The 27,991-nt window shown below is 38.3% G+C and overlaps 1 protein-coding gene across 1 annotated transcript in view; it reads right to left on the bottom strand.

Moving 5' to 3' along the window:
* UNC79 (unc-79 homolog, NALCN channel complex subunit) overlaps nt 1-27,991 on the bottom strand; it is a 107,451-nt gene that overhangs the window by 8,695 nt on the left and 70,765 nt on the right. Inside the window, exons 36-47 of the mRNA XM_050975628.1 lie at nt 26,226-26,366; nt 22,343-22,381; nt 21,274-21,386; nt 21,104-21,189; nt 20,096-20,269; nt 18,437-18,505; nt 17,732-17,842; nt 12,179-12,283; nt 8,395-8,472; nt 5,845-5,934; nt 2,277-2,452; nt 475-661 (exon numbers count right to left, since the gene is read on the bottom strand). Of these exons, the coding sequence (XP_050831585.1) occupies nt 475-661; nt 2,277-2,452; nt 5,845-5,934; nt 8,395-8,472; nt 12,179-12,283; nt 17,732-17,842; nt 18,437-18,505; nt 20,096-20,269; nt 21,104-21,189; nt 21,274-21,386; nt 22,343-22,381; nt 26,226-26,366 (1,369 nt within the window). The remainder of the gene's footprint in view (nt 1-474; nt 662-2,276; nt 2,453-5,844; nt 5,935-8,394; nt 8,473-12,178; nt 12,284-17,731; nt 17,843-18,436; nt 18,506-20,095; nt 20,270-21,103; nt 21,190-21,273; nt 21,387-22,342; nt 22,382-26,225; nt 26,367-27,991) is intronic.

The following is a 27,991-nucleotide window of genomic DNA, read 5'->3' as shown; positions in this document are numbered from 1 at the left end:
TGGTTGGTGTCAAAGACCGCTGCTGTATTTGTGTTAAACTACTGCCACAAATGTCTTATAATCTGTAATAACTCTTCTTGTCCTGAAAACTTAAAGTTGTGCTTGAATCATCACTGTTTGTAGTTATCTTGATCATAAAATTATTGACATGCTATCCAATGCAAATATACAACAAGAATAAATAACTATCTGAGAGATTTGCTACAGAGGTGGTCACTGCTAAAGCTTCAATTCGGAATTCAGTTTTTAGTTTCCTCACTCCTGTGTTCAGACATTTGGAAATAGCCAAACCTCAAACTTAAGTGTACTAATATCATCAGTCTTCTAGGCATGTAAGAAGAACTGTACAGAGATTTCTCTCCCTGGGTCCTGAGTTTTAGTAAGCTTTTACCCCTCCTTTTACTTACTAAAAATAAATGTTTGCAAAAAGGCCAATACAAAACACATCTCTACTTAAAACACATAATCCCTTACCTTTGATTGCTCTGGAAACCCAATCAGAATAACAATAAGGTGGTCAGCAATTTGTGAACCTGCATCCAGTGGAATAGGCATGCAAGATGATGGAGAATTTGGACAGACAACATTGTGTGTCAGAGACCCCAGAAGTAGCCAGGACAGCAAACGAATGTGTGAGACACATTCTATGAACTCTTTGGGCCTGTCAAGAAAGAGCAGATTTTACAATGATACTAAGTTTTCTGGCTTTCCCCAAAATATGGAGTCTCCTTATGCACATTTGGCAGATGCAGTCTCAGTGTGCTGGAGACACAGATCATTGGGAAGAGTCCAACCACACAGATCTTGGTGGCCTTGACATACCACATTCAGGTCCAATAGAACCTCTTTGGTGGGTCTAAGAAACAGTCTCTGTAAAAGGTTAAAGCATTCACAGATTCATTGCTCCCATACAGAATGATTTTTTACACAGATGTCATCAGATGGGAAGGACTGCCCAAGTGGAAATGCTCCTCTCAGCTGCCCTGGACACCACGCAGCTGCCTTACCTCCACTGTGTTCCACCTCTCCCCTGGTAAGGCAGAGTTAATTTCTGTGTTCTTGGGCAACTCCTTGCACATTTGGATTATGTTTTTGAGGACAGGGACTATGCTTTTCTGTGACACTTAAGTATTTGTCCACTTTCTAGTGCAGTGTCTAATTGCAAAGCGTGTGCCTAGATAATCTAAAAAGGAAGAGCCCTTTACTGGTGACATCTTGTCTGTCCCTTGGCTGCTTCCAAGCTCTGACTAAATACTCATTTGAATTCATAGGCACAGGAAAAAAAATAATTGTTTTTCCATCTATAAATCACTATTTACTAGGCCACTCTCCCTGCTGGTTTTAGTTTGTAATTTGATATCATTGTCAAAGACTCATATTACCCAAGACACATTCCATTAATTTTTGGTTTTTAATAAAATCTGATACAATGCTCTTCCTCAAGTCCCTATAGGATCTTAAAATAACTCATTAATTTCAATGCAAAACATGTGTTCTTTTTTTTTTTTTAACATGTAAGAAACTAAAGTGCAAGGATTTAAGCACTCCAAAAGTAGATATGCTCCCCATAAATACACATGCATATGTATCTAAAAGGACTGCAGCCTAAACAGCTTAGTCCCAAGAATCCTGGACAGATAGTCTGGGACAAAGCTGGGACAGGTTTGTTGAAACATGGTCCAGTTGCCTACACTCAAAACAAGTCCCTTATTGTCACTGTAATACAAGGGAGAGTACTCCTTTTTTTTTAGAAAACAAAACACTGTACATCAGGATTTCTCTCAGTGAAAAGGGACAGAAAACAGGTCTTGAGAAGGATTTCTTTCATTTAACTTTAGCCAGGTGAACTCAGTAGTTTATCATACATCAGTAGGCCTACACTTTAGAGTTCTCACTCATTTGTACTGCATAATTTCAAAGGCCATTTCCTGTGGTATTGTCTATAATTCAGAGAATATTTCCTCTAATTCTAGAACTGATCAAGTGCCTGTGTGCTTTTCACTGTCTGCACCTAGACCAAGAATCAAGTTAATTTCCAGTTTTACTCCAGTCAAGCCCCTGGAGTAACCTCCACTATCCCTTTGGCATGCACTTTAAATATTATATTGACAAACTCCTCAGTTAAGGATCAGGGAGATGCTGAGCAGCTGTTTCAATGTCCCACTGCCACCATTTCCTACTGTGGGTCTTATCTGCGGAATCTGGCAATAAAAACATAATTTTGTGAAGATTTACAACTCATTCTAGTATTCCATTCTGTGTAAAAGTGTTCTCACCCTTGCTGCATTGCTGAAGGAGGATGGTAAAGCCAAGGCAAATACCGGATCACAGCTTTGTTGTCCCTGTGGTTCCCCCGGGTGATTTCCATTGCAGCAATCTGAGCTAAACCAACTTTCAGATGTCCACCAAATGTGTCCTCATGCAGTGGCTGAGAACAAGTCTTCATGTGACTCTGCAAGGCAAAGATCTGATTTCCTACCCAAAAAGAGTATTTTGCTTGAACTAAATTCTTCCAAAACCCAGCATGTTCTATTTCACTCCCCCCTTTCAATTCCTTCCCAGGATCTCTAACTGTGTCTGTGAAACAAAGCTCAGAAATAGATTTTTTTTAATTCTCCAATCCCTATATTAGTAACACCAGAATGATGCAGATCTTTCCACAGAGGGCCAGAATTCCAAGAGGCCATAATATAATAGTATAAAGACATAATATAATTTGGGCAAAATGTATCGGCAGCTTTTGTACGGCAAACTCAACAGCTGATAAATACAAACTAATGCTTGCATATCCAGAGAGGTTAGGTAAAAATGAAAGACTCCAACCATTTAACAAGATAGCATCTGGGCAGGGAATGCCTTCCATGTGCAAAATCCCATTTACATGTTCAGAAAGAAGCTCACTTATTCTCCAGCAATATGAGTACATTACACTAGCCAGCTACATTGCACAATTCTGTTAGAAATGCCTTAAAGCTCTGGCAATAAAATGGCCAAACCTCTCACCAAGAAACACTCAAATATTTATGCTTGTAAAGATAATTTATTCTGCTTTGCCAGCTTTCAGACATGTTTCCTTGCTGCTTCTTGAGATACTTCTGTATTTCTATTCAGCTAACTTTGCATTACCTTCTGGTACTACACTGTAGCAGAACACATGCTGACTGCAGTTGCTAGCTTAAAAGGAGAGCCATATGCTTTGCACAAGAAAATCAGGTCATCAGTTATCCAATTATTATAACAGGATAAAAATCAGTGAACCAACAATATTTTTGTAACAGATAAGTATCCAACCACAGAAACTTACACTCTCAAATTGCACTTACTTAAATCTCTTTGAAGAGAAAAACCCCTATGTACCAGCATGAATATTTAATGACTTTGTTATACAGACAGGTAAAAAGGGAAGACAGTTATGTAGGCAGATATATTAGAAATCTTCAAAAATGGTGGAATTTTCTAAATAAAATCCTGCCAAGCTTTACCAATTGAGATGCTATCTCACAGGGAAAAAGAAACCACAATAAACTGACCAGAAACAGTATACTGAAATGAGATTATCTTGAGAATTAACATTTATACCTTTTTTATAGTGCAGTAGTTCCTAATATACAGGACTGAAAATAATTAGCCTCTTTCAAAGAAATTATTCTTGGATATGCAAAAGAAGACATTAGATATAAATAAACAACTTTAACTAGGTCTGTTCTCTGAATTCCTACAGAAAGTAGAAATTTCCAAATTTGAAAACCATCTTCTGCTGTTGGGATTGTTACTGGTCATATAAATCACATAGGATCCTTTGTTAAGTATAACCCCAAATGCTGCTGAAAAGACACACTTATAGTAAGAAACTGTACTACCAGCTGATCTTAGGGAGTAACACCTCTGTTAATGAAACCCAAGCAATGTAAGTAAATATATTAAATGAGCTTGCAAGAATTTGAATCTAGATGCTGTGAATTTGCCTGAAGTTCTGACTATCAGTAAACTTAGAAATGCTTACAAATATTTTCTCAAACATTTTGAAACCACAAAGTAAGTTCTTTCTGTTTAAATAAAATCTGCCTTTTAATTTTATAAAGCAGAAAAGTTTATTCTTTGCAATACATAAAATTATGGTCATATTTGACTCTCCTATTATGCTAATATGTCCTCTGATTCCTGTACTACATGGCTAAATCAAAACAACATGGAATTTCTGACTCAGTTGCAAATGGCAAGATAACTGACTTGGGGAGCTTCTTGTCCCATTTCAAAACATGAAAGGGAAAAAAACAGGTAAAGTTTTAGTTCATGTTCTACCTATATCCATATATAACATTTTTAAAAATAAACAGTCCCACTGAGGATAAGAAGTAATCAGCAGACTTCTGCACTGTAAGAACAATTCTACAAATCAGATTGCAGCTCCAGGGAGATGAGCAGAAGGAGAAAGTCCAAATGACAGAAAGTTTTCTACAGAAACATTTACACAGGAGAGAGGATATCTGCAAGTACTTATAAACAGATTTTCCCCATTCCTGGTTTCAGGCAAGCTGATTTTTTCCTGTGGAACTAGCAAACCAGATGTATCTCCTGCCTCATTTATGATTCATTTGCTACCTATTCTGAAAGCAGTTCTGAACTTTAACAGAAATGGGTGAATAACTTAAGAGGATAGAGTGGGAAGGCAATCCAATTCAACTTCAAATGCTTAATTACTTTGAGCTTTGAAGTAAATTTCTACTCCAGCATAACAGGCTGCTTCCCTTAGACTATTTTTTTCTAATTCAAAGGAATTCATGGCTAACAGAGTAAGAATTTAAGAAAGGGAATATTTTGTCCAGTAAAATACAGTTACAGGGAGTTTCAAGACACAACTTTCAGTTTAGCTGGGATTCTTCTTCCTTTGTGGTAAGTATTATTAACAATAATATGGCTTCCCCTCGGGGGCACAAGGTGGGTTTGTGGGGCCAGAGGGACAGTGAGTGTGTGAGAAACTAGAAGGGTAAAAATTCTCATCTCATTGCTTCATAAATGAACTTCAGAGCAGCAATGTTACTTAGGCTACTTGTTTTTCAAAACATTTTAGAGAATTTCTGTAGGAAATTTAATAGGAACATGAAGTGCCTCCATGAAATAGGAATTCTAGGTTTTGATTAGCTAATGATTACTAGGATCTTTTTATTAAATGCATTCCTAAATAAAATATTTTTATGTTAACAGAGGTAGTTTCCTATCACTCCTCTTAAAAATTTGCCATCCAACTAAAATAAAGAAACCAAAATGCAGTTTGGACTACAACTGTAAGAGCCATTTGGTTTCTCCCCACCTCAACATAATATAACCTGACAATGAAAACAACAGAATCCATTAGGAAAAGGACACCCCCTTTTTTAGGTCAATTACTGCATTTTAATTACCTCTGAACTTCCAATAAATTTAAGCATCTGTTTGTATCTATAAGAGACACAGGATTCCTCCACAGGAGTGTACTTAGCTGTACAGGCAGGGAGTTTTATGCTTCCCTGGGCTATATTAAACACAACTACTTCTCACAGTGACTCTGGTATGACATTTACTTTTCATCAGCATTTCAGAAAAATCATGCCTGCATTTTTATTATGTGCTCATGATATTAGAATCAGCCTCCATCTCAACATCACCTAAGCTACTTTTTACTGATGCCACAGAAGTCTCTAATCTATAACAGCACTAATATTTTTTTACAAGAGAAAGAAAAAAAAAAACCTGTCAGTCACCCTCAAATATTTCCTACTGTGTCTCCCAGGCAGGGTCCTTACAGAAAATATATTTTTGTCAAAAAACCTCATACACTTTAGATCAATATATGCCAGAACCAACCTTCAGTTTGGTCAAGGTATGCATATCTGCAATGAAATCCAGCACTTCCCCAACATACTGCCTCATGCATTCCATTGCTGCTGTTCCACACTGAAACATAAGAGAAAGAAGTTTAAGTACTGGGTTTTGCTTCACCAGAATACAATTAGTCTGTCTCAAACTCTTTCTTTTCCTTTTTAGTTAGAATAATTAGGAATAGGTATTCTTTGATGTTCTTCTTCTCACTGTATTATCTCCTCTTATCTGATTATAGTATGAGAAGATAGCCCAGCTGCTGTAATTTCTTCATGCATCATAAAATACTCTTATCTATGACAGCAGAAAAAGATCAACTGATGAAACTTTCAGGAATATTCTGGTCATGTCATCCTGAAATTTACAGTGGTCCAGAATCAAAGTCTTAAAAACTCATGAGAATTGAACAACTCAGTTTTTCAAGCAGCTGAGCATTTCTGCAATTGGAACCAATCACTTACAATCAAAGAAAAACAAAATTCAGTCACAAGCACAGATGCCCTTATTTCCTATTATCACACTGGAAAAACAGTTTAAATAACTTCAGGCCTTTTATGTGTAAACATCACTGAAATGAGCATCACTGAAATGTGTCATGTGTTTTCCTTTACACAAAAACTAGTGAATATTTCCTGTATATTCCTGAAGAAAAAGCATTCAAAATACAGCATCTTCATGGCATTTAAGCTATGCAGTGCTCCAGTTAGATCACAAAGGTATAACCTTACTGAGAAACCACCTGTGCCAGAGCAAAAACAACCTCAAAGGGAAAACAAAGAGACTCAATGTGGTGCTTGCTGTATTTGTGCACTACAGATTTTCATAATCCTTTTCCTAGAACAGTGAGAAATGTGAATCTGGCCCTCAGCAAGCACAAGATGAGCCCGAGGTGCATAAAGCAGTCAACAGAACAAAGCTGTCAGATTAAATAAGGGCTTTGAAAGATCAGAGAGCCCTGCAGGGAAGCTTTCCAAAGGTGACACTACCAACCCACTAGGTATCACATAAAACTCTGTTTATATGTTAATAGTCTGAGGTGAAGAAAAAAAGTGCCACCTGAATTCAACAGGAACTATGGATGCCTCATTCTTAGGGGTGAAGTAAAAGAAATGCTTAACTTTTGAGGCTAAATGATCACATTATTAAATTGGATATCTTCAAAGTCACCAAAATCTACTTCATCCCAAGTCATAGGCTCAGGGCAGAGAACTGCAGTAAAGTTTACAGAAGAAAACTACTGTTCTTTGACCTCTTTTTGATTACCTGCACTTTGAAGCATAGAAGCTGATTATCCTACTGAGCATACAAATGAACAAGATTTACTTTTAGTCACAGAATCATTAAACCACAGTTGAGTTTTAGTGGCTGAAATTTGAAAAACTGCTAGCATTCCATATTTAAACAACTGACCTGGGCACTCCTCATTTTTATATGTTCCCTTTCTAAAAGCCACCTCCTGGCTTTTCAAATGTTGTTCCTGTCAGTTCCCATGACAGAATAAAAACCAGTGAAAGATGGTCACTGGGAACCCTCTCAGTATATCCTCCAGCCAGTTTATGTGCACTAAGGATTCAACCTGGCTTCTAGAATACTGAATAACAGAATTATGAAGGAGACTACACTCCAGTCTCTGAAAAGAAATGCTCAGTTGCACAAGACTTCTCTCCAACAATCTATTCTGTTTCATGCAAGCAGTAGGCAGCCTAATTTTCTATGTTTTCCTCTGAAATGATCATGTTCCTATCATACCTTGTAACACCAGTATTAGTCTATTCAAAGCAAGTATAAATTAAAATATCCTGTTGGGAGGAAAGGTATTATTAAAGCCTGGCATGTAAAAAATCACACACTTCAGAAGATACATGGGAAAGATCCTGTTAAGTCATCCCCAAAGCTGACAAACACAGGGAAACAAGTTTTCCTTACTCAGCTTGTGAAGCAAACTTGGCTAACCCTCTTCCATCTGCTTGGGTACTCAGTCTCATGTGTCATGGAACAAGTCAAGACCTCCCATTGTGCTACTTCCTCCCATACTCACCAGGTCCATATTCAGTGCCCTGGCAAGGAGTACTTGTAATTTGGCTACACTCATTAGCAGGATATAGATTCATGACTTAGACATTACTAGAAAAATGCCATTAACTCCCTTCTTTAATCAGAAAATCTCTGCTGAGAATGGAGGCAATGGCTTGTAGCTTTCCATCCTGCTGCCATTTTTTGATGCATTCAGCTGGTCTGCTCCCCACTGAGAACTGCAGATCTTTGATTTGTCTTTTTGAGCACAGGTTCCACTGAAGTCAGTTACATGACTATAGGTTATCAGTGAAAGCAAGTGAAGCAACACCAAATTCAGAACCTTTCCACTGTTAATAAAAAGAATGAAGCATCTCAGCCTCTGCCTGTAATCCATCTTGCCAATCAGAGGAGAAATGGAAAGGAAAGAGCATTAAATGAAGCAAAGCATGCTGAATAAGATGTATTTTTTAAAAAATCAGAACAACAGAACTAAGAAATGGACTTTGGTTCAGTACTTACTCCAGGCATTGAGGCAATCATCTGTTTATGTAGGATTGTTGACTCAGCTAGTTTTGTTCCAGCATCTGCACAAACAAACTAAGAAGAAATTAAAGACAAGTTATTTTTAATTATTTTTTGAGGAACCTGAAGATCCTAATAATTTATTCATTACTTCATTAAAATCAGTTCAGATCTTTTCTTGCTTTTATTCATAGTAATTTGCCTTTAGAGATCTCTTTCTTTATAAACAACCTACTTAACTCACCATTATAAATGAGATAATTTTCTTGAAAAAAGATCTGATTTTAATGTGCTTAATTAACACATATGCTGTGTAGAAGCAATTTGAAGAATATTGTGTAACAAGTCAGACTTCCTTTATGGAAAAAATATATATTTGCTATTTCTTCCATTTATGAACACTCCTCTCATTGCAGAGTGAACCATGATGGAGAAGGATAAGGCAGGGTGCCATATTCTTCACTGAGATATTACAACACATCACTGAAGTTCTACAATGATGAATTATATGAAGAGTTTTGAAGATGACAACTAGTATGGTGTGGTATAATTTCTGTACAATACAACATAAGCAAGCTGTTTCTGAGACATGGTCAGTGTCATGCTATTACAGTAGAATATCTCTCATTGCTTTTCTTATGCTTGTATTTTACCTTTTTTCTTGTTTCTTTTTTTTTCCAAATCCCTTGACCTAAAATCTCCAATGTCCACATCATTCATACATTAAACTTGCTAATGCTGTTATTTAATCACTATAAACTTCAATAATGCTTTGGACAACCTGCAAATGATTTGCTTGTTCCTACATTTTATCTTCACTTGAACAATTTTTGTCCATAGTGATGCAATGTAACTTTCTAAGAAAGAACAGACAGAAAATAACTGTCAACACAGGTCTAAGCCTTAATCTTCCTTCTGATTAAAAAATTAATGTATACAATAGTACCTTCACAAACTGAGACAGATATTGACTACCATATTTTATGGTTGTCTAATGCATATGTGTTAGCAGAACTCTCAGTGGCTGACTGCTCTTCATGAAAGTATTTCAAAATATCCTTTACAGCCCTAGAATTTACTCTTACACTTCTACAAGCTGTACAACAAAACAGATCAGGTACACTGAATTTTAGAGACTGACTGAACAAGCAAATTCTAAAGAGACACCAGTTAATTTGAAGTCAATGGAAATCCTGAAGATGTATGCTGATGAAAATGTGAGCAGGAGAAAAGTACTGGGAAACAAAATGCTGTGTGAAGAAGCAGTTCCTATGGAAACCCATGGAACAGCAGCATGTACATGATGGCTTTCATTTGCTAGGACAAAGCAAGGAGACAGTCTCTCTGTACCCTTTATCATCCACAACACCCATGCAAAGACTGGAGTGATCTGGTTAAAAATTCTCATTCTTTGTAAAGTGGGACAAAGTTAACTCTCATTTTAGCCTTAATGTCAGCAGTGACACTGATGGCACTCTGTAACATGGATGAACGTGGGTGTCAAATGTACCTTTCTAGGAACTCCTTTGTTAGTCAGCCCACGACTGATCTATCATTAAATTAAAGTGCTCCTAGCTCCTTTGTTATCTGGAACAGTTTGACAGAATCTCTGAATTCTGTGTGCACTGTCTGTACAGAATCTTACATACAGGCTAACATGTCCATGGAGACATAACTGCAGGAAATTAAAACCATTTCCGTTTGGTGCTGTGTTAACTCTGCCGTGCCTTTATTCATTCAAAAGCATACAATTTGAATTAATATCATGTGGTAGACAGGTGAACCAATCCCTTAATTCTATTAATGGCACTAGAGAATATTTAAAAAATAAGAGACATATGCATTTTTACTGCTAGATTTCTTAAATTACAGTGGTGCTTAAGATGGCTTAGTGGTTACTATGGTATTGCAATTCCAGAGGCTGTTGAGTGATTCAGACCACATACAACTGAGAGCTGCCAATTTACAGTCAATGGGAGAAGCAGTCATCATGCCTCCAGTAGGCATCTATGGCAGATGGTCTGAATGCAACCCCTGTTCTTCACCACTGACTGCATAAAAACAGAAGCTGGCTGCTTTGGATAGCAGGAAATATGAATCACTTCATCAGCCTCTGAAAGAGAGACATCATAAAAGACATTTATATCCACATTAGATGCTGTTGTATAAGGTATGAATACATCCCAAAGTGAATACAGCATATGGGAACAGTGCTCAGAGGGAAACCCAGGCAAATGCCATTTCATCTTTATGAGATAGGGCAATGTAAGAGGGTTTTGCTTACTGGGTCTCTCGGGAACTGACTCAATGTGGAGAACAAGTGTAAATCAGTTAAACTCCATTGCCAAAATTGACGTGGCCTGTTTGCATTCTCAAATGACAAATTCAGGAAGGACTAGACTAGGGCATTGTCATGCTTTGGGGTAGCCACAGGACTGAAGTATAGGAGTAATGCAGAATAATTGCTTTATTCAGTAATACATGAAAAATCAGTTCAAGTCAACAAAAACCAATGTACATGGTATCAAGGTGCATCACTACAGCTGAAAGACAGAAAGAGGTTGGTGGTTGTTATTTGATATATTGACTGGGACTGAAAAAAGTAAGTTTGGGTTTAATAATAATTAACAACAACAAAAAAAAAAAGAAAAACCTGTATTTTTTAAATTAAATAGATTTTAAAAAACAACCCTTAAGCATCAAAAGAAAAAAAACAAACACCATGTTATTCTTCCCTTCCCAACTTCTTCCCCTAACACTGCTTGCATAATAATTGTTTTCAGAGTTAGGATAACTGCCATGTTATTTCATTTGTCAGTATTATTTCTCTGTCAACTTGCAATCATTTACTTACTATGAGTAATGTACCAGTACTCAAAAGAAAATGAGGCCATAGTAAGCAACGTGAAGCTTTGACCCATCATGGGAAGGAGTGAATGGAGCTGGGATGCTGGGGGCATTCTGGGGGATCTATGTAATAAACATCTCACCTGGACCTTATGAAGTGCTGTTATGCTGGTTCCCTATAATTTTAAGTTTCTAAATTTAAGTTCCTAACACATCATTGTTATCTCTTTGTAACAATGAGCCCAGTGCTTGTGATTACATTTTATGGACTTCAGCCAACTCTTTTGGTGATAGGCTTGTGATGCCAAACTGGGCCACACTTGCCTTCTCGGAGGCAGAAGTTTTCACAAGCCTGTATCTTATTTCCTCATATTTTCCAAAGGTAGCTTGACTCTACAGAATGAAAGCAGCAGAAATATTTCAATGCATTTGTTGCTGGAAAATGACAGGTCAAAAGCAAATGGCCTTCAGGAAGTGGAGACAAGCTCACTGCCAGAAACTGAGTTGTGACCCATGATCCACTTGCAGCCCTTCCCACCCAAGCTGGTGACAGGGTTTGAGGCTAGGATATAAAGAAAAGGCAGCACCAGGGGCAGCTGCCCCAACAGGACATGATATAAAACTCAATGGACTCAACCCTTATGGGTCCCTTCCAACTCAAGATATATTCTGTGATCTTCAATACATCAGCAGTGATGCACAGGTCATTATCATTATGAGAAATTTGGATTTCAAATTTAGTTTCTTAAATTTTAATGTAGGAGCCTAAATGCATACAAATGCAACTGGATTTGAATTTAAAAAGTTCTTCCTTCTCCAGACATTGCTGGTACTTTCTACAACCATGCTGGACTCAGTTCTTCAGCCTCTGCCCCACTCCTGAACCTGGGCCCTGACAGGATCAGTATGAGAATTACATCAGAATTTCCTGTACCTGCACCAGCAGCAGCAGATTCATGTCTGGTAGTGGCGACTTCAACTTGAGTGCTTGCAGTAACTCCAATATAACACAGCGTGTCAAGTAGAACTTGTCCCTTTCCTGCAGCAAAAAAAACACAGAATTATGAATGTCCTGAAATTCACTGACAGCCACCAGAAAAGCATGAAGATACTTTTTATCTAAGTTTGAGAATAACAAAATTACAAAAATGTACCAGCTTCTGCTGTCTAAAAAAAAGCCAACATCACTCATAATTTATATAATTCTACAGACTTAATGAACAGACATCAACGAAGGTGATTTTTCCTTGCTGTTTTTCAGACATTATATCCAAGATTTAGTATTTCACACATGAAATACAGACAGATTTTATAAAACAGTTATAAAACCCAGGTATGCAAGCACAGCTTTCATTAAGTAGTCCCATGAAAAGAGAAAAGAAGTAAGAAATGACAAAGAACAAAACTGGCATAGTATTTAGCATTATTCTTTCACTGAAGCTGCCAAAACCAGTCTGTATTTCCCCATACTCTCTGTTGCTATTGCCCTTTGAAAAAAGAGTGCCTCCACTACAGCTGCTTGGACCATCTATTTCCACTCACTAGACTGGCAGTACTTTTCCACTTCCACAATAAAAACAGTCTTGGCTACAGCTGCTACAACAGAAACACTTTAAAACATGGGGGGAAATCAGCCAGTGGAGATCAGAACACAGAAGTCTAAGAATAGAGCTGTAGGGCTGAGTCAGCAAGGAGGTCCAAGAGATAAGGTGGCCTTGTTGTACATCTTACTTTGACATTCTCCAACTTTAGACAATAAGATAAAAACATGAAACAAATCCATAACCTGCTGCTGACCACAGCAACTCAAGAATTTTGCTAAGCAGGGTAAGTGCTCTATTCCAGACAACCATTAGAGATGAAATAAATGGTCTGATAATGAGAGCATATCCAAAGTGTGCTTAAAATCTAAAACCTGGTGTCCTCCATCTTGTAAATCCCACGCACTTGCCTGCTCACTTAAGTTAAATGTGTGAAAATTTCTACTCAGTCAGTGCCTCAGTTTCTCCACAAAAATCTGTAAAATGGGATTATTTGTCTCTTCCTCAGAGAAGTTTTGAGAGGTTAATGAGTGAGAGACAATTTGAAGACCACCTCCAGCTGCACACAGGAGAAGCTGCAAGTGAGAGTGAGCTCCTGTTGCAGCAGACCAAGCAGACACCAGTGTTCCTCTTCAGAGCTCTGCTGTCCCCACACTAGCTGGGTGGCATACTGCCTAACAAAGCTTGCAGCAGCAGAGCATGTCTCCCACAACACCCACATATCTCTGAATGAAAACAGACTTTAAATATCAGGCCTTGATCTGAGAGAAGGTGCCAAAACAACAGAATGGTGTGTATTCCATGGAAGTTATGATGCCAGCCTGGGAATCAAGAGATCATACTTCAAGCTCCTAGTTTCCTCTTCAATTACATGGAGTCTGCAGACATTTAGATGGCAGAATGGGTCCCAAACTGCAGTCCTTGTCCTTGTCTGACTATACTGTTGCAGTCTAGGCAGCTAAACTTGCAGGAAGCTAACACTCCAGAATCAGCTGTATTATGAAACCATTTCTTGAGGGGACAAATATTCAAAAGTCACACATTCCACATGCATCAGTGCTGCTCTGATAAAAAATATGCAATATAAGAATATTCAGGAGAGGTCAGATGGGAACAAATGTCTTCAGTAAGTTATCTCCAACAAGGCCATAAGCAGAAGCAAAAGGAAAAATAAGAGCAAGGCAAGCATGTATAATTCCACCATCTATTTTCAGTTCAGAGAACTTCTGAGCTCAGTGTGGCTTCTGTATAATTCAAAACTCTCAATGTATTTCTCTTCCACATAACTGTCCATTGACCTCTGGGACTCATGCCAACCTTTAGCACAAATAGTAAAGAGTCACACACTGTTGAAGAATCCCTTCCCTCTACTTGCTTTGACTAGCTCCTATAAACTTAGTCTGTTCTTTACACTGGAAAGGAATGAAATTACCTATCCATTTCTGGATCACTTGGGACCTTACAGACCTCCCTCACATTCCCATCAGTTGCTGCTCTTTCAGACCAAAGAGCTTTGACTTAGTGCTCCATAAGTGGAACTCCAACCTTTGATCATTCTTGCTGAATCACCTGAACTTTCTCTGACACTACAATATCCTGAGTAGGAATGGAGAACCAGAACGGTGCATATACCCACAGTGTAAACAAATCCTGATTACTTGTTAGAATTCCCCAGGAAGAGTCTCCCTTCCACCCAAATGCCTTCCCAGACCTGAGACACAGACACTATGCAGTGCCACACTCAAGTCAGCTGACATTTACATCCCCCCCAAAAGTGGACAGAAGCTCCTATCAGTAAGCCAGTCCAGTAGCCTGCACATACTGAAAGAGAAGGAAGACATAATTCTTTCAAAAGCATTCAGCTATTTTACATACCAACATCTCTGCTATACAGGATATAACTGGGCCACAATAAATTGCTTGTCAGAACACTGGAAAGGAAGCACAGGCTTCATGAGCCCCAGCTTTTCTTGGCTTTAGGGATAATACAACTGCTAACTGCCTCTTTCTCTAAGGAGTCTCCTATCTCACAGTCTAAACTCGAAGTTTGTTAAGCACATGTAATGAACAAAGATTGAGCAAAATCAGGCAAAATGGTTTTTTGACATCTGATCTCTTGCTTCCTGCACTGCACAGCAGGAGTGATGACATATAAGTCAATGGCCTGGAGTATCCTTCCTACCCAAGTCCACTTATTCCTATCATCCTGCTGGTGATAAATATGTATAAAGTTTATATTCTGCCACAAAGCCATTGCTCCTTGAGAATAACATCCAGGGGAGCCACATGTATAAATCTGATACCAGAAGTGTCAGGAATACTCTACTTCAGCCACTGTTCAGCCAAATTAACTCTCTCACATGTCCATGTATCCCCACAGAAAACGGCTTTGCAACCTTCAAATTGGGACTAACCACATGTCAATATGGAGAACACAAAACTACTGAAGTTCTAGTTGTACCTCAGGGTCCAAACTTAGTAATATGAGTCAATTTGGATCTTTAATGGAGATTGCTATCCTCCAAATAAGCCAGCATAAAGCAAAAATCTTTATTTTATCACTGCTGCTGCTGCAGTAATTAAAAATACTGAAGATCTTCCTCTTAATATTCTTCAAAAGATTCAATAGCAAAATCATGGGGCATTCTGCATTTACTTAGTAAGGCACAACAGAACACCAGCAAAAGGCTAAGTTTAAGTTCAAGCTTCTGCAGTTCTAAGAGATAAGAAAGCCAGGAAGTGTCCATTTAGGACCTTAAGATACTTGAAGGGAAAAGATAAGATTACAATCCACAGAAGAGATGGTATTCTCAACTGAGAGTTCCAAAGGCACTGAAAGAAACAAATTGCTGACCTGGAACAGAAACTCAGACAAGGAAATATCAGATGGACATGAGTCTTCAGGCTCCAAGACAAGAGAAACTCAGATATTCCTGCCATAGGCTATTAGGAAAAAGTTGGATCTTTTTTCCTAAAAAAAAAGATTTGGAGTGGTTGTACAGCACTGACCTCTGCAAAGTGCATGCCAGAGTAGCTTGCTCTTTGAAAAGACAAGAATCCTCCACAGCTTAGCTGAAAGTTGGTGTTTTGTTCCAGTCAGCACACTCAAAGTTGCAAAACAAGCAATTACATTGGAATAGCTTCAATGCTCACAATTACATTCCTTCTGGAATTCACTTCTATGGTCCTCTACCTCAACACTATTGTTTACCTACAGTGACTTCCACTGCAGAGAAACACAGACATCAAAACTGATCTGGTGTTTTTTCTAACAGCAGTCATTAATTTGACACTTCTATGGCAAAACTACGGCAAGCTTTCAGAAACAGCAAAGATAATGTAGTGTGGAGTTCCACTAAATTAACTATTCTGTGGCCATACAATGCAGAACATTCACTAATGCTTCCATTTCTGGGTCATCAGGCTGCATTAAACTAAATCAAGAAGATTTTACCAAGCACTGTAAGCACTGCAAGCTTCCTGGGTGCAGTTAGGTACTCACTGCATTAACAGAACCATCAACCAGGAAGCATGCAAGAAACACATGTGGGTTTTCCAACACCATGGTTTTAACTTCATTTCTCTGAAACTGCAGAGCCTGAGGAAAGTGAAAGATTTCCTGTAGGTCACCATTTGCTTTAGCAGATATACAAAACACTCTGATAAGACCACAAATGCAAGAGGGATATCTTTGCTTCAGTTTTAAATGAGGCTTTTCTGTTTCAATGAAAAAAACAACACTATTTAGACTTCAAGTTAACATTTTACTCACTTTGCCTTGCCCAAACCCTTAACTATAGATACAACTCAAAATAATTCCAAAAGCTAGGCATTCTCTTTTTAAGGATTATTCCACAGCATAATCTCTTCAGGATTATTCCACAGCACAAACTCTTCTCTCTCAAATTAGACAAAAAGCTAGAACTTGCTTGCTGTCATTAAACATACTGTTAATTTCTATTTAATGCTTCAAGCCATTACACTTTGTAAAAATGTTCCTTATTTTCTTGTGGTGCAGTTTTTCTGCAAGAGTGCCATTGCTTTCATCATTTCTTCTTCACTGTTTGTACAGTGATATTTTAAGTCTTAACAAGACTCAAAGAATGCATGTTCCAGTTGTACATTATCAAAATAGAAAATCATGTAGCTACTTATGACAGAGTGTTTCCTGAGGATTAATTACTGCTCTGACAAATGTAGCAAGGATGGAAACTGTGCACTTAGTGGCTAAAACAACATTTTTGCTCAGTACCTTGACAATCTACAGAATGGAGCACACATGACCATGGGCTCAATTGTGTTTAGTTGTTAAACTTCTCACTGATAGGGACAAAAATGAACCCGAGCAATAACTTATTTGTATGCCATACCTTTCATCCAGGAATCTTTACAACTTTTTAAAAGTGTACATATACTGTCCTCTTTTTCACACAGTAACAGCCAAAGGAAAATACCCAATACAGAATAAACAGGATCTAAGACTGAAAGCTCCTAACTTGGAGTCTTCCATTTTAGTCAGTTGTCTGCTGCCTCCCCCCACAGCTGTGCTCTCAAAAGGCACTACCAGGAATATTTAAGCTTTTACTTTACTCACAAGTGTGAATGGCTAAACTTGTGCACCAGGAAAGATATGCCTGTACAGACATTTTAAGTGATGCATGAATACCAGGTATCTTATCAATACGAGAAAAAATTGTCCAAGTCCCAAAATCACATCAAAAAACTTTTCTGAGCAACATCTGCAGCAGGTTCCCATCATCTGTGTCTTTACTGTGAATGTAAAACTCAGCATTATTAAAAGGCACTGAACCACAATCATTACTTGATTAACTAAACTATGTCAAAACCATGTGAAACTTGATACTGATTCCATCTTTACTTCCAAACTACTTGTGGGAAGCAGAACTTTGTCCCATTTTCACTAGTCCCTAAAGTGTCACTGTTACCTTTGTGAAGGCTCGGTAGCACAAACCACATAGTTCCACCAGGTAGGCCAGAGTGAAGACAGCATTCTGAATTACAAAACTCAGTAATTTTGAAAAAGGTTCCAGAAGACTCTGCAATGACATGTGTTACAGAAATCAATAACTCATCTCCCAAAACAGCAAAGAAGCATTCCAACTCTGAAATGCCCGAATGGAACAGCATTATTTTTAGCTCAGAGGCCATCTGCCTGGGATTCACACTGTTTTGGTCAAACAGCTGTATCATATGCCTTCATGCTTCTGTCAGAAGTTAGAAACAAAAAGTTAGAAAATAGTTTCTCTTGTGACACAGTGTTTATAAGAGATTCTGTATAGTTTATGCAGGAAAACCTCACTGACTTCAGTGGAATTGTACTGAAAAACGTCTAAGGAAGCTCATTACTCTTTTTTTTAAAAGGAAAAAAAAAAAAAGAAGAGGGGGAAAAAAAAAAGAGAACATCAAACCTTCAAGAAGATATACATTCACACCCACACAAGAATGTAATTCTACCTCCATTTTACTGTAACCTAGATTCCAAAGCTCTTATCACTCTCCAAACAGTATTGGACTGCACAATTTCATGCTTACATATAATGCTTTCCTAGCCAGGGGAAATGAACACATCCACACAATTGCACAGGCTGGTGATATCTGAGGCAACAGAATTTTGTCTTCTTGGAACTTACCCTGGTGGCACTAGTGGTAGGTATCTTCAACAAGCAAATCATGATTCTTAAACTAGAGTCTAAAGAACACTGAACATATATGAAGACAAAAAAGAAAAAGGAAGCAAGTTAGTGCCTTTCTGTGTACATATCTTGCTTATAGTAGTAGCAGCTATGAATAACTTAAAAGTGAAGTCTGAACAATGATCCCCGATGATTGATTTTTAATTACTTTCTCTAAACTGGCTAATCCTTGAACACAATCTGCCCTTCAGTGGTACATCATCTCTAAACTGGCTAATCCTTGAACACAATCTGCCCCTTCAGTGGTAACATCATAGGTGCACACCATCAACCTCATTTGATATGTTTGTGCTTGTTCTGTACTATGACATTTTCTCTCACGTATTAAGACATCTCACAACCCTTATTTTTTTTAATCTTTTTTTAACACAGGTTACAGCACAGAATGGACTTTTCAGGATCAATCCATTGTCTTGCCTCACCCTTGCTGTAAACATCTAGAATATCAAAGTGTCTCCTACGACCCTAAAGAAAAGAACAGGAGATGGAAAGTTGAGGAGCAAGCAATGGCTTTACTTGTATCACTTATAATACCTCACATGAACAGAACGGAAATCAGAGTAAAGCCTCTCCCTAAAGGTTCTGTGAATGGTGGATGTGCAGTTGGAACCACTAAGATCCAATTAATTTCTTTTTATTTATTTCAGTTACATAAAATGCAGCAGATTGGGGTGGCTAGTACACAGAGGGAATGGTTATTGCCAGTTTGTCTTAGTAAGTGCTGAAGGATAATGCCACAATTTACCAAAATCTTATGATGTTTCAAGATCTGATTATTGCATAATAGTGCCAAGGAATTTAATATCGTTCATGCAGCCAGGTGGTGACAACCAATTTAACACAATGTTAGCAGTCACAGGTTTAGATTTTGGATCCCTCAGCCCATATGGAACAACACTGCTTAGTACAGAAGAAATTACCACTGGCTTCATTCACACCACAGCAAGCAGATCAAGTGCATCAGAATTCCATTTAATTTACTGAAGTCTACTGGAAAGACTCAGAAGTTTTTACTGTGTTTGCTGAAATATGCACCCCAGGAGATAAGATCCTGCTGTACGTCTTCTGAGCTCTGAAAAATCACAGCCCAGAGCTTCGGCATCCAATTTCTTATCAATATTCTATTACAATGAGAACTACAACCTGGTCAGCCAAACAGGCTAGACCCAAGTACCAGTAGTTTCAGTTCTCTCTGCCTGTCTGGCTACTGTGTACTTTCAGCAAATTCATTAGGTGCTGCTCTCTTCTTAAGGGTTTTATTTAGTTTCAACAGTTAAAACCAGATGGATTTTCTTTGTCTAAATACTGACTCCCTCAAATGCAGTATTCTAATCTGACAAAGGCAGGGCACAGAAAATGCCTTGGAGAAAGAAGTGAAAAGTACCCCCGGTCAGAGTTGCTGGTGTTACCCACAGAAAACATAATTACAGGGATGGATCAGAGACACAATAAATCCAGTCCTCTGGAAACATCAGCTGAATCTTTAGGAAACATTCACAACAACCCACTCTGATTGGTTATCCACAGTTTGTGCACAGTTTTGGGACATTCTGACCAATGGCAGCACAGCTTGTCTCAGATGCCCACACATCATACCTTAAGAGGCAAAACACACGGGAGTTTAGTAAGGAAGGTCTGAAACTGATTACTAATTGTGGTCCAGAGGTTGCTGGGGGAATCCATCGGCAAGGCTTCCATAAAGGTAGCAATGTTTTCCAAACAGCGGAGCATCGCACCCCCTGCTGGCAAATTCTTTTTGTTGTTTAAACCCTGGGAAAGGAAAGGAGAACTGTGAAGGATCACACACGTGCAGAAATGGTCCCTGACATGGCATTTGGAAGTGCTGAGGTTAATTTGTTGAGACCAAATACTGCATACTTTTTCTATTATGTTAATGATAGTGTTGTGCTGGGAATTTGAGCTGTGTATGTGAATGTTAGTCTAGCAGTTCCTAAAGTACTGACCAAAAGATTTTGAGCCTAAATGTTATAAGCAGGGTCCTAACTCATAATCTGCTTAGACTGGCATGGCAGTGAAAAAAGCAAAACTCAAAGTATTCAACAGGAGATTTTTCATGTTTTCCTTTAGACAGTTTCAAAGAAGATATGTGCATTAATGTTACATAGACCATGTATGCTTTTGTGGCTTGTGTCCTAGGGTGAGGCCTGAAAGACATGAGCAGTTTTAAAGTGGTGCCAACACCCTGCATGAGGCAATTGCCATGTTCTTGGAAGAGCAGGATACTGCAAGTGACTAGTTCTAGAAGGAGAAAAAATGGTACAGTAGAAATAAGCCAGCTGCATAGAAGGCAGTCAGTGAATGGCAGGCAATAGATTTTTGGAATACTTAAGAGAAATTGTCATCAGATAAAATGAAGAGGGAGAACTGAGATGTATGAGTAGAAATGTTCCTGAAAACAAGAAGCAGTGGTTTGGGAAGGAATGGAGCACACTACCAGTGGCGTGGACAGCCTGATTACTTCCAGGGAGGACAAAACAAAAATTCAATGTTTTTGATGAAGCAAGCTTGAACTCTAAAGAGGAGAAATGACCCTGATAATGCTAATGAAATCAGCATCACTAACACAGCCAATTGCCAACATACCTCTAACAGCTGACTCAGAGCAGCAATGGAACTCAGCTCACTGAAGTCCATCAGAGATGTAGCCAAGGTCCGTAAGAAGCTTCCATCTGAAATTTGAGTGACATTTTCACACTGGCTGTTCATACAGAGGAACCTGAGGGTCAGAAATGCACTCAGGTATTGCACATTACCTTTAATAATGCTCTGGAAGAGCTGAGGGAAGATGCCATTGGGAGCCAGCTGGTGGAACACACAACGGAGGAACTGCTTGGCCACACCTGCAGCATTTCCAGGGATCATCATGCTGAAAATGAGGGAAAACAAAAGAAGACAAAAATTGCATTGCAGATTAAACACTTGTCATTGCTGACTACATGGAGGAAATAAAAATGATGCTACTCTTTTTAATTATGGAATTGTTCAGTTATGAATGAGACACTCAAAATCAGAAGTGTCTTGATCCTGAAAAAAAGTACAGCATGTTTATTTTCTGACTTGAGCTCAGCTATGAATAGATTAAAAAATTACATACACATACTTAAAGAGTTTGTCTCAATAAATACCGGCGTTTTTCCTGATTCCCCACACAGGTTTATTTGTGAGTCATCTGAATTTGAAATGTAATCCTGCTCTCACCTTATGTATTTCAGTGGCACATAATAAGGTTTCTGACTTTTCATAAAACACATGAACAACAGGTAAACAAAAACATTATAATATTCATTCACCTCTTGCAGTTTCCTTCAAGGATTAAGTACTCCCTAATCATTCATAAATGAATGGTTTAATTTTAAAAGCCTAAGTATTATCTATTTACTCATAAATTGCACATCTTAACATGCTTTACAGCTTCACAAAATGAATTTATCCTATTCAGCATCTGATTTACATAATGAGGCATCACTACCAGGGATTCTCCATGGCCAAGGAGGATTCACTTGATTGAATTTATGGAGATAGTTTATCAGGACAAATACTGAACACAGAATCAGTTAGAAAAAGCTGCACTGAAATTGTGAAGACCAAACAGCATCTGAATCTGATTTTTTCCAGCTTTAACACTTATGAATATGGACTCCTGTTCATCTCCAGAAAATACAGGATATTTCAAATAAGAGTAAAGGGCTTTTTTTCCCTTTTACTCACAAATATTAAATAACATTCTTTAAAAGTAAAATTTTGTTGATTTAAGAGTAAGATTGATTGATTCACTTTAGATTGATTGTTTCACTTTTGTCAAGGTATCCTTTGCCACCATACCTTTCTGCTTGATTAGAAAAACTGGTACTTGATGCCAACCTGGAATAAAAATAAAAAACAAATTGAAACTCATATGCTTTTTGTGTGTGTGTGTGTGTGTTTCATTTTTAAGACAGTAAAGTACTATTTTAAATAAATAACACACACAAATTTTAGAGGACATTTAAAATATTAACATAAACATCTTTTGAAGAGCACCTAAATTCAGATAAATCATATTTGCATGACATAAACTCTATTCTGTCTTTAGTCTCACTAATGCTCAACTGCTGTAAAGACAAATCTTGCCTCCCCCTAGTAGCACAAAGATAATGAAGTAATGTTTTTGCCCTACAGCATATCATGGATAACTAATTTTTTTAGAGAGAAAAAAAAGTTTTCCAGAAGCTGCCTACTGACTGAATAGTTTCTGATTAATGCAGCAACACAGACTAAGCAAAAATTCTTTGCTTGGCCCTCTAAATTGAGGCTTGTAGTTTCAGATATTGGCACCTAAATAACTAGGCTAATTTCAAAACCACTAATTACCTACAAGCTCTTCCAAAGTCAGATGAGAACTGCTGTATTCTCAAAAATCAGGTCATTTATTTTAGTACCTAAATATAGACTTTAAATCCAAATAAGGGCATTCAGGGGTGAAAATACTGAACACAATCTTAAAGTAAAATCCCACACTTCAATATGCAGGAAATGTAAATTAATAGAATCAGGGCTTACAATATCAAAGCAAAACATCTTTAATACCAAAAGCCACTAAAAAGCTGTACACTGTAAAGCCAATATAAGATGGACACTGGAAGCATCCCTTGTATACAAAATAAAACTTTTATTTTAATCTGCTGAAAATCAGTATTTCACATGGTGTAAGTTGTTAAGTCTAAGGGGAAAGTTCATAGAGCTACACTATTTCATATCTAATCTTCAATGGGATTTTTTTGATTAATTTTATCCTGGACATGGCTATTGCCCATCCTTGGTCACCCCCCATTCTGAAGACAGTTTCCTCTCTAATCAACTAATAAAATCCAAAAAGGACCCTTAGGCAGCTCAGTCAAATGCAACAGCATGAACCAAAATTATGATGATTTTCATGAATTTTGCATGACAAGCTGGGGACACAACATACTTCCAGCAATGCAATAATCTCAAACTGGAAGGTGCAGGGGATTAAAGTTTGTATTATCTTCAGTTGTTCTAGTGAAATCAGAAACACACATTAGAGTTCCTGACTCCAGTACTGTTAAGAGGAATCCACGCTAAAATACAACATATTATTTCTGGTGTGCAAAGCTAATTCTGGGTGAGGACAGTCTACCATCAAGCAATCCAGGCTTTCATTCTGGAATGCCTGTAGTGACAGCTCACATCAAGGCACACAAGGATTTCTGCAGAATGCAATGAGACCAATCACATGCCCAATGGACAGGACACCTATTTTCCAAAATCTACTGAAGTACAGAAACACAACAATGTAAAATCTTTCTTCTAAAAGAAATCAAAGTCTAATGTTTTTCTCTCCTTTTGAATGTGATAATGCAAGCATGGGGCTTGTAACAAAACACTAAGTTTCCAACTTTAGAAAAATCTCACCTGACATGAACTACAGTAAACACCTGGGAACATCTGAAACTTTCCAAAATGCATGGTCTGTATATATTTATCATTACTACTCTAAATATTTTATTGCACAAATGCCATGAACTCTCACCATTACCTCTACTTTGCAGACCACAAAGCACAACAGGAAATGGATGTGTTCAAATCTGTACATGTTAGGAACAGAAGTTAAGCTTTTCACAGCTCCTCACAAACTCAAGCCTAAATTTAACTTTCAAACACATCTTTAATGCTTGGAAAGCTAAATCTCACTGGAAATCAGTTAAATAAGAATAACCAAGCCAAAAATCTTGATTAAGGAACCAGATCATAAATTTAAATGCACGTCAGAGTCTTAGAAACACTTCAACCTTTAATTGTCAGTAACCTGAACCCAGAAATTTTTTCCCTTCTGAAAATCCCAAGAGATGCCTATCTGTGCCCTGTGGGTACCAAAATATCTTTTGAAAATCTTTCTGTGTATTGTTCAGGTCCTGAAACACCTGGGACTTCCTAAGTCCTTATTTTCCTTCTATGAATGAGAGTAGTAGCTCTGTTAGTAAGAATAAAAGTGCAAAAAGTCTGATTCATTTTGACTTCTGCTGTTAGATGGGTATTTGGAGCTATATATATACATGGCAGCACTTGATGAAAAACAGAGCAAGGTACATTTATGAGGCACCCGAGTGCCTCTCTGCTTATAAACACTACTTATTTTGCATATTTTCAAAGTAATTTTTTTGTGGGGAGCTTTTCATTGGACCTAGAATTTGTCAGAAATTGCAACCAGCAGGAACAAGACAGGACATTTACCAGGAATGCCCCATGTTTGCACTGTTATCTGCTGCTCTAAAACAATCAGCTGTCTCACTCTAAAGATGCAGCATTTCCCCCTCAAAACAGAGAAAAAGGCAGCCCACTTATCCCTCATCCCTTGATAATTCATCTTCCAAATTATTTCCTCTCTGTGGCTGTAATACTGCTGGATTTACAAGAGTCACACAGAATGGGCAGCATCCGTCTAGGTCAGAAACTCTGCCTCCATCAGAGCTAATTAGCAGAGACAGCAGGGAACTGCAGCCTTGCAATTAATGGAAATGGAGGATTTGGAGAGCTGCTGTGCTGAAATGGAATTGGGAGGTAGTGGAGAAGCAGGGCTGAGGAGAGTCATGCCTCTACAGAAGCCACAGTTAAGCAATTTGAACTTCAGCCTCCAAAAAAAGGAGGAGAGCTGTGCAATGTTCCTGCATGTCTAGTGCTGCTCAGAAATTTATTCAGGAACATCCCATCACACCCATCCCACCTCTGAGGTGAGAAGTTGTGGAAGTGGCTGAGACAGCAGCCACACAAAATTCAATGGTAATGGCATACCTCAATTATCCCATGCACACTGGTAAACGTAACCAGAGAAAAATAATGGCAGCAAATGTTCAAGACTTCCTCAGAGAATTTTGCACAGCAGCTGGTTTGGAAGCCCTTATAAGGCAATGCAAATTTTCACCTAGCACACAAAATATGGTTGAAAAGGCTGAAGGGTGTCAGGTATGCTATGAATGATCATACCTAGGAGTCAACACTCCTCCAGGAGCAAAGTGCAGAAAAGCTGACCACATTCCTGCATAATTTCTAAAGCAGGAGCCACATAAAAGTAAAAAATTGTCACAGCAGCAGCAAGGGGGGAGCCAAGAGAATGCAGTTTTTGTAAGAAGCACAGAAGCTGTGTATGAGCATTACACCAGAAACACAGGGCCAAGGTACTCTAGGTGTTAAGAAAGATTTCAAGAGAGCAGAGGAAAATAAGGTAAGGGGGGTTATTAGAAAAGAGAAGGCTTCTTTCAAAAGGATTGAGTCCTGTCTCAAATGAAAGCAGGAGGAATAAAAACTAACAGTAGAATTTTCTTTTCTTTCAAGCACCAAGCTTAAGAAGCACACAGTTGCTGTTCAGGTGACAGAGTAGTAAATAAATAAGGGTACTGTATGAAATCTGAATTTATCCTTTACATCACTGCTTACAGGGGGACAAGCTGAGGAGATTCCTGAGCTGGAATTTCCCCTTGGAGGGTAAAAGGGGAGAATATCAAAGGAGCTGCCAAAAACTGAACTGACAGTGGAAGAAGTTACATAAGAAATTTAAAAAATGAGAGTAACAAAGACATAAGACAGAACCAGATGTTATTCCCCTAAGAGTTTTAAAATATACACCTTTGTATCCTGAAGTTTATGTAAACCCAATTCCAGGCACAAAATCCTTTCAATCTCGTTGGAGAGAGGAAAGTCCTGAATTTACCTTCCTACAGACTGCATGATGTCCAACAGCAGAGGGGCAGCCAAATCTGGGCTGAGGTGAATGAAGGTTGAGAGCACAACTATGGCCAGGCCTAAGGTTTCCTCATCATATTCTTCAAGAACAGCCCCACAGTCATGGCACCTGCAGGGAAATTTTTAATGATGTTAACAAATTGTATACAAAGCATTATTATGTATAAATCTGTTTAATTATGTCTTTTAAATGTATTATTACTTAGTACATTCTATTCCGCATTTATTTAGAAAGACAATGTAATTGTGATCTTTCTATACTTTCAAACATTAATAAAACTTCTCACTAGCTACACTGCCTTTAGTGACCATGAAAGAGGGCAGGCCTTGTTTTGAGTCCTTCACTGGTAATTGTACTCCAGCTCCCTCACTCCATGGGACTGTATCAGCTTGCACTGCCCAAGAGGAGCCTGCAGCAGTCTGGCCCTCCACAAAGTGAGCACAGCCAATTTGTGCAGCTTGGGCCAAGTCCCAGGCACCAGGGACACAAACAGTGACACTCACAGAGGATGTTAAAGAGATGGAACAATTTCACACTGCCCTTCCTGTCAGTCATGAATTATGAATAACAAATTTTACAATTAGAAAACAATGATCTGATTGGTTCCCACAGCAGTTACAGCTATTAAGAAATAAATGAAAAGACCTCTCAGGGGCACAGAAGCTTAGATGTCAGGAAAGTCTCCTTTCCCAGGGCAGATTTGCTGCTGAGTCACTTATCCTTCCTGAAATACTCAAAGACAACTGAAGGAGGTCTGAAAAGGCTCCAAAATGTCTGATTATAAAGGGGATGTCAGATCTGGGAGAGATGAGACAGGCTTTCACAACCTATGAAAAAGGCAAACCAATGTGGGAAAAGGGCTTATCTCAGCCCAGTAAGGAGGCTGCCTTAATTGATCAATCTGTTGCTGATGACTCCAACAGATTGTGAGATTTTAACTTAATGGAATCAAACAGGCAATTTTCTTGCCTTTTTTACTGAACATAAAGAAAATATGGCAGCAAAGTCATAGAAGTCAAGCCCAGCTGGTCTGTATGTTAATAGGTAGTGCCTGAGCTCTGGTGAAATGGCCAAGGGAAGTGCCACAGACCAGACTAACTTTGGGATGCTTCACTTTGCCACTAGCACTCACAGCCTGCACAATGGCCCTGTCTTTCTCCAGTGATCACCCTTGCATGTCTGTCTGTCCACTGGACTGAGCACACACAGGAGTTTGTGGCTTCTCTTCCCAAGTTTTGAACAAGTCAATGCATGGCTCCTTGCTGACTGCTTTACTTCTCTATTTAATGAGTACACTTCTGTTTAACATTCCCTTTCCAGGCATTTTAACCAAACAATAGAGGTTTGCAAAAGCTTTGAGGATCACTGAGTATCAGCATTAAAAATGCTATGTAGAATACACATAATGACACATCAACAGCTACTGATTTCAACAGAAACCCAAAGGAATTTTTAAATGGAACTTTTTTTTTTTCCCCCTCAGAAAGAAGAGATTTCTGATGGATTATAAGGAACACTTGATTTAAAGTAAGATGGAAAGTGCTTCCCCTGACCTCTGTGGACACACAATAGCCTGAGTCATCATTTCACCTCTGCACAATCTCCAGGTCCTCCTGAATTGAAAACACATCTTGCTAGCAGTGCTTAGAAAATGTTTACCTTGGGGTAAAAAAAAACTTGGCATAGAGATAAATGATAGAATGGATTCTGTATTTGCATCAAGTATATCTCTA

This window comes from Serinus canaria, chromosome 5, assembly GCF_022539315.1.
Source record: "Serinus canaria isolate serCan28SL12 chromosome 5, serCan2020, whole genome shotgun sequence".
Taxonomy (NCBI): Eukaryota; Metazoa; Chordata; class Aves; order Passeriformes; family Fringillidae; genus Serinus; species Serinus canaria.
This window is presented reverse-complemented; position numbering and strand designations above follow the sequence as displayed.